Source organism: Paramacrobiotus metropolitanus, unplaced genomic scaffold, assembly GCF_019649055.1.
Source record: "Paramacrobiotus metropolitanus isolate TYO unplaced genomic scaffold, Prichtersi_v1.0 Parri_scaffold0000217, whole genome shotgun sequence".
Lineage (NCBI taxonomy): Eukaryota > Metazoa > Tardigrada > Eutardigrada > Parachela > Macrobiotidae > Paramacrobiotus > Paramacrobiotus metropolitanus.
In genome coordinates this window covers 49,307-56,935 of record NW_026570437.1, presented here as the reverse complement: position 1 = coordinate 56,935, position 7,629 = coordinate 49,307, and the positions used below count along the sequence as shown (strand labels likewise).

The window sequence follows — 7,629 nt, the reverse complement described above, 5'->3', positions numbered from 1 at the left end:
TGTTGCGCTGCGCCAGCGGCGTAACGAACCTACAGCATGGGGCGGACAATTCCCAAATCAGACTAAGCATGAAACTTTTAATGAAAAATATTTCTCTATCTATTCAGCAAACTATTGCTTTATTTTACGATCGGCATTGTTGAGAATTCTATTTTTTCAACCAGAACAAAATTGCTGATGTTGTAACTGCGTTGCTTTCGAATTACAGAATTATTCCCAATTTTTAATTTTTTTAATGTAACCCCTCAATATCGAAGCTCGGCACGCCACTTCTCCGCCATCACTAATCAGCACATGGCGAAATCAAATTTTGGATTTTCTCATTTTCGTGAGTTTGCTGTTTTGCTTGCAACAAGTTTTGTTGTGATTGTCACAGCTATTAGTCGTGTTAATGAGAATTTTTTCACTATTCTGATAAGTGATAACTTGTGAAGAATCTGCGCAATAGCGGAGAAGAGCGTTTTTAGTATGGATTTCCATGAGAAATCTCCGAGCGGATCGGAGGCATCGGAGAACGGGGATGGACGGGGTTTCTACGTCAAACTGAATGTCGGAGGTAAAACCTATGGTTTAGAATGGGGGATATTTAGTCAGCGTTCCGTTGATAAAGATAGGAAGAAGAAATTGTCGGTGTTGCAGGGACGCTGCACATCACCACCATCCACACACTGGCATCGAAAGATACCATGCTGAAGACCATGTTCACCACTCCCATGGGATTCCGCAAGGATTCCGAAGGTATGAGCTCGAATACACTGCACTAATATAATTCTAAAAAAATGAAGCCTCCGTTTGAATAAATTCGTCATTATTCGTGGTACATACTGTACGTAAATCGCCGTTGCCCTTGGTGTGCTGATGCTAACCAGGATGAAACGTAGAAAAGTGGCTATTGGTATTGTGCTTTCCATTAAAGCGAATTTGGAGCTTAACACAAACCCTGGGAAAATTGATCAGTAATAACCTAATATTTTTCTAATTGGAAACTGCATTTTTTTAATTTGGTAGTACGTGGAAGGTGGAGCCATTAAGCTTAAATTTTAATTAACAAATAAACGAGGGTTTACATAGTTTTTTAAATTTGGTATTACGTGGAACCGTGAAGCGTAAAAATCACTTGACAAATAAATTGAGTGTGTAAATAATCATAGAAATTCATGTGTTGGACAGGTTTTGTGCGGATTGATCGGTGTGGGAAACACTTTGGAACGATTTTAAATTGGCTGCGGGATGGCGACGTCCCGCTGCCCTCCGGCCCGACGGAAATTGAAGAGCTGTATCACGAAGCCAAATATTATTTGTGCGAGGTTAGGATCGGCCGATCGGGCATCCATTTGGATATTTGTGTATCGTTTTGACCGTTTTATTTTTACTATTTGCTGAATCACCTAGTCGTAGGCGTTGGTTCGTTTCGTTTGAATTATTTGTTTTATCCAGTCTTTCATTGATCAAACGTGTATTTAACAGATTGTCCCTTTTTCACTGCTTATCATATAATTTTTGGTTTATTATCATTTTTACTGTATATTGATCGATTTTATATTTGCGATTTTTATTATAGATTTTTTTTTATTTCGTGTTAGTGTGTTAGACGTTTAATGTTGCCGCGCACCCGCTTACCGCACGTTTTCGCGCGCGCGCAACGCTACATTTTCCATCGACGAGGTAGTCGTTGTGCAAACATTTCAACGCAATCATTCATAGTTTCGTACGTTGGTTTGCAGGAGCTTCTTCGCAAATGCGAGTCGGCGCTGCAGTGTCGAACGTCCCCGATGTGTCATGTGCCGCTGATCACGTCGCCGCGCGAAGAAAATCTCCTGATCAGCAACACCAAGAAGCCCGTAATCAAACTGCAGGTCAACCGGCACAACAAATACTCGTACACGGTGTAAGTGTTTGGCGGCGTTAATTTATTAGTTTATTTCTCACCAGTGCTTTTAAAAGCTTGAACGCCTGGTTTTTGAGATATATGTGTATATCCAAAAAATTAATAAAACTGCATGAACCAAAAATTAATTTGCAGTTTTACAACTATCTCGAAATTGTAATTTAACTGTAAAATTAATTACTAGTAAGTTTAAATAGGTGAAAAATATTTTTCGATCGGGTTTGAAATCTGAACATTTATTTCCACAGAATTTATTTAATAAATCTGTCTTTGCGACCTTCGGATGAGAATCTGTTAAAGATTAGTGAATTGTTTGACCAGTTCTAGATAAAAAAAGTTAAAATCGATGGTTAAATGAAAGCGAATTTGCACTGTTAAGTGTATGATAAAACTTTAAACCGAATTGTAAAATTATAATAATAATTATATCTTGATGAACTAATAAATTATTATTCACTCTTAGATCAGATATAAAATATAAAAATTTATTCCTGCAAAATTAATTCAGTAAACCTGTCCTTGCAGGACATCGGACGATAACCTGCTGAAGAGTATCGAGCTCTTCGACAAACTCAGCCTGCGCTTCAACGGACGCATCCTCTTCCTGAAAGACGTGATCAGTAACGCGGAGATCTGCTGCTGGTCCTTCTTCGGGCACGGGAAGAAAGTGGCCGAAGTCTGCTGCACCTCCATCGTCTACGCGTCGGACCGCAAGCACACCAAGGTGGATTTCCCCGAAGCGCGGGTTCTGGAAGAATCCCTGAATATTCTCCTGTACGAGCAGAACGTGGACACGGAACTACTGCAGGCCACGCGCAGCCGGCAGCGCGTCAACTACAACGACGAGGACGACGACCGCTCCTGCTCCGTCAACTCCGCCAACGTGCAGGTGGTGCGGCGGTTGGCGGGGCCCGCCGCCCCGCGGGCGGTCAACAACAACAGCTGATTCCGACATTTCCAGCGGTTTAATTTGTTTATCGATAGCTTCGCTTGTTTTCGGGAAAATATTCGCAAGGCGGGGCGATTTATTTCGCACAAAAGAGGATTTTTATTTGCTCGTTTTTTTTGTTTTTAATGGGTGAAATTTTCTCCTGTGTTGGCTTCTTTTGTTGCTGTTGGGGATTTTGGTGGGTTTGCTTAAATGGATTAATTTTAAGAACCAGTGAAGAAAAAAATTCTGGCTCGCGTAAATTAGGCTTTAGTTTTTTTTATAAATAATGGAATGTCTTATCTGCTCGCAAAAAATCGTATTTAGTTTATTTTCGGTTAATGTTTTAAATTGTAGAGAATGTTTAATTACACATGTGAGCCAGAATGCTGGGAAAAAGATCCGCGCTGTGTAATTACAGAGAAATAACGCACTGGAATTTTAATTACGTTCCTTAAGTTTTTAACAAGAATGAATACAATTTCCTCGGAAAAAATTTAAATTATTTCGATTAAGTTATGCGCGCATCGCCAGTATAATATGTCTAGTTGGCAGGTTGTTTGGAACAAATTTAGCTGGAATAAAATAAACGGGTTGGGAGATATAAAATTTAATGCCCTGTAAGCGGTTTATGGACGGTGATATGAATTTGATTAATATAAATTTTCACTGTGTGGTTAGAAGTTCAGAAATTTAATTATTTAACGAAATAAATAAATAATATGAATTACATATATTCATTTAAAACAAAATAAAATTCATTTTGATAATTCATAGAAATCTAGAAATTAAACTAAATATTCAGTTATTTAATTTATTTTAATTAATTGAAATACCATTATTTATTATCACACAGACCAGCAGAACATTAGTATAAAATATTTAGGCAGATATGTGCACTGACACTCGACACAGGCAGTACTTACGTCACAAAGAAAACAGGACATCATGGACTTTGGTTTGAATATTCGAATTTTGCTGCGTTTAACCGCGAGCTTTTGCTTGTGAATAAAATGTTTATCGGCCGCCGCATTTACGTGTCTACAGTAATGCGCGGCCGTTGTTGCAGCGCGGCTTTAACTCAGAACGGGGCGCGGCTGAGTCACGCTGTCGGATCACGTTCTAGCCAGCGCTACGCTGAAAACGGCAGCCAAAAAGCCGTTTATGAATCACACTGGCGCCGCGCATATCCGCTGCAGCTGTGTGTGCTTTATCGTACAATCATCGTACTACGTCTTTTCTCTCTCTCCCTCTCTGTTCAGTCTCTCTCTCTCTGTCTGTCTCTGTGTTTGCGCGCGCTATGCAACGCTATGCAGCGATGTTATCATAGGCAACTTTGCTTTTCCAATCAGTTTATGCGGAAAACCGCAACCCAAATGCGTGTTTATCTTGCGCCAATCTCCCGTATACACCGTATTTCTCACCCATCCTTGCTCAAACCCTCGCCTCATCAGGGACACCGCGGTGTGTACATGGACGTCTGTGGAACTAGTGTTTATCGGGGCGGTTGAGCGTTTACATCCAACCGTCCATGTTCCCACCATCTGGTCCGTTGTTTCTCCTTGATTTCATCATCCCCCCTCCCGCAGTATGAGCCGCCACGACCCCCCGGGGTCCCCCGACCCGGCGGCGCCCCGCCCCTCGCGGCGACCCCGCCCGGGCGGCGACGACGCCCTGGATATCGCCGCGCGCAAGCGCCGCCTAACGCTGGACCTGCCCCAACTGATCCCCATTCCCAATATGCGCACCCCGGGCCTCTCCCCCGGAGGCTCCGCGCCGCTGTTGAGCTCCCCGGACGTGCGGAAGCTGCAGATCTCCTCGCCGGAGCTGGAGCGCTTGATCATACAGAACTGGATGCAGAAGAGCCCCGGGGCGGCTGGCGGGGCGACGCCGGTCAGTGTGGCGGAGGAGCAGCAGCAGATGTACGCCAAGGGGTTTGTCGACGCGATTAATAGTGTGCAGAGCGGGTTCGTCAATGTGTTGGCCGGGGGCCCGCCCAGCCCCTACACGGCGTACGGGTTCCCCCTGCCGGTGCCGCTCGCCGCGCCCTTCCTCATGCACATCCCGTCCAGCCCGGTGCCGGCGCATTCCCAGTCGGAGAATAATAACAAGGCGCACCATGGACCAAATCAAAGCAGTGAGTGTACTTACTTAAAACTGAAACTACTGCACACTGTAACTGTAAAATAAATTCGAAGAAATATCATAATAAAGTGGAACTCAAATGAATTAATATTTTTTAAAATGATAATTTAAGAATAAATATCCATTAACATGACACAGCATAGCGAAATTGAGTAAATGTAATAAAATTGTTCAGAAGTTAGAATTTATTGCGGTATCATTTATTGTATTTTGACATTCTGCGAACTCATTTAGAATTATCGAAGGAATTAAATCGGAATTATTTTCAGAATAAAATTGTTTCTCGAAAACAAAGTGCTGAAACCGGTAGTAAATTATATACTGTAGTTATAGTTATTTCACGGAATTAAAAGAAAGGAAAATAAAGCTACAACACGCAGGACCAAAATAAACAATTGAATAAATTTTAAAAAAATAAGGATCTCATTGGAACGAAATAGGCTGAAGAAAATCTGATGAGAAGCTGTATTAAAATTTCGCATATATGTAAAGCGAAATAATTCTGGGAAATGGAAGTTTAAGCGAATAAATTTGTTACAGATATCTTGCCAGCCCACTTGACTACCGGCCTGGGCGGTCTGAAGCACGGCAGCAGTCTGCCGGTGCCGCTCCTCCCGCAGATCGTCTTATCGCCCATCTCCCCCACCAGCATCATTCCCCCCACCTCCGCCGCCGGGCCCTTGACCATCCTGGCGCCCGCCGCCTCCCGTGGGCGCCGGCGTCCCACCAAATCCAGCGAGCCCCCGCCGCCGCCGGCGCCCGCCGAGGCGCTGCCCTACTCCCCGTCGGCTTCCCTGTCGCCGTCCGTGTCGGAGGGGCAGCGGGTGCCCAGTCGGCCGGCCAGCTCCAGCTCCCTGCACCACCCGGGGCGGCGGCGCCACGACAGTGAGGACAGCGAGGAGCTGGACATGGAAACCACCGAGGAGCCCATGCAGGTGGACAATATGGACTCGGACGAGGAGCGGATGCATCGTCGGGCCCGCAAACGCGAACGGTCAGTGACAGTTTTAAAATTCTTAATAAATTCACTAGTTTTCAGTTGATTTTCAGTTCTTAATAAATTCACTTAATAAATTCCTTTTTAATTAAATTTTAACAAAGTAATGTAATTTTGAAAGTTATTTATCAGACAGTTGTCTAAATACTGCGTATTTAGTTAAATTAAGTTGATTTAAAATGTAGGTAAAACTTTTTTGTTGCGCTTTTGGCAGGAATCGTCTGGCGGCGGCGCGTTGTCGCCAGCGGAAACTGGAGCGTATCGATGAGCTGAGCGGGCAGGCGAATAAGGTGCGGGACGACAATGAAGCGCTGGAAAAAGAAGCCGATAATCTGCGGCGACAGATCGCCGCCATGAAGAAGCAGGTGGCCCTGCATGTACAGGTACGCAGTGACCTTTCTTCCCGTATTAATCTTAACCAGTATTTGAATAACGATTTTATAAATATATTGTTATGAATCTATGATAATCTGTATTAAGATGTTGTGTATAGCTTCGATGTTTTAAACTTAAGAATCGTAACAGGCACACGTACTCGGTGACCTTTCCTAATGTCTGGAAATTATAGATGAAAATAGGCGTTTTATATATAAATAAATGTTAATACTCGTACAGATTATCAACAGGTTTAGAAAATATTTCGGTAAACCTTTTCATGCAAGATAAATTGTTAACAAATAGAAGACTGAAGAAAATTTTCACCAAAAAAAATTTAAAATATGAATAAAAATATTAAAAATTATGGGCTTGATGGTGGTGGATGTTCGTTGCAGAATGGATGTCATTTTGATATGTCGGAGAGTCTGCGACGGTCGGTGGACAGCCTGCTGGCTGAGTCTGCCCGCGCCGAGAAATAGCATTCCCCCTTGGAAAATTCACCGTGGTCTTCTCTCGGTCCGTTGGTGTGATGGTGTCTCTCCCAGTCAACAAGAAAAGAGTTACAAAGAATTTACAGTCGGCAAGAAGAGATGCATATTACGTAATCCCCGCGCGCGTTGTACAGTATTTGGATCGCATGCTGATTTAAAAACCGAGGACCGTTGAGTTATTTTTTTCGTCTTAGATTTACAGTTTTGTTGCCGCGCGCATCCGGGTTCATCCGGGTTGTGGTTCGGTCGCGGTGGCTCGGATGCGGCGTTGTGGTAATTTTTCTTCCGGTTTGGGATAAATGGTGGTTGTCGTGGAATTACGTTTCCCTTTTCCGCGGTTTTTGCGTTTTGACATATGTGTTTTGAACTCATTCTCTATGCTCATGCTCTTCCGCGACACACAGAGTTGTTTTGTTTACAAAAAGTCAAGCACATTGGGTAGATGTTACGTTACAGTGGCGCGGTTACAGTCAAATAAATTTTACTCGACTTCAAATGTTTTTCGCATTCCGGGCATTTTCATAATATGGATAAAATTAGAAAGCAGGTCTCTCGGTGAACCTGTTTGTATACGTATTTTACTCAACCGGATGTTGCGCTCGAGTCTGAAAGTTGCTTTTTCATCAAGAGAAACGGTCCACTAAGTTCCCGAAGCAGAAAATCAGTGTTGCTTTTATGCGGGGTAACGCAGCCTGTGTTCAGGAAACGTTTTGTGTCGGTAAGAGGTTAGATAAGTGTACTATGTGCTGAAGTGACGCAACATGTGATTTTTTGGTTCTCCAGTGGCCAGTCTTCATGTAAT

At 43.2% G+C, this 7,629-nt stretch overlaps 2 protein-coding genes across 2 annotated transcripts; both read left to right on the top strand.

The window, feature by feature from the left end:
• The first annotated feature begins 308 nt into the window (after window positions 1-308).
• Window positions 309-3,278, top strand: LOC129601181 (BTB/POZ domain-containing adapter for CUL3-mediated RhoA degradation protein 3-like). The gene is made up of 5 exons (XM_055499922.1): window positions 309-556; window positions 640-738; window positions 1,171-1,307; window positions 1,725-1,888; window positions 2,414-3,278. Exons 1-5 carry the CDS (start codon window positions 469-471, stop codon window positions 2,832-2,834), a joined length of 909 nt encoding a protein of 302 aa, XP_055355897.1. The 5' UTR covers window positions 309-468; the 3' UTR covers window positions 2,835-3,278.
• An 817-nt stretch (window positions 3,279-4,095) lies between these two features.
• LOC129601180 (transcription factor JunD-like) lies at window positions 4,096-7,207 on the top strand. Its single transcript, XM_055499921.1, has 4 exons — window positions 4,096-4,953; window positions 5,502-5,955; window positions 6,173-6,341; window positions 6,732-7,207. Exons 1-4 carry the CDS (start codon window positions 4,407-4,409, stop codon window positions 6,813-6,815), a joined length of 1,254 nt encoding a protein of 417 aa, XP_055355896.1. The 5' UTR covers window positions 4,096-4,406; the 3' UTR covers window positions 6,816-7,207.
• Window positions 7,208-7,629: the final 422 nt, after the last annotated feature.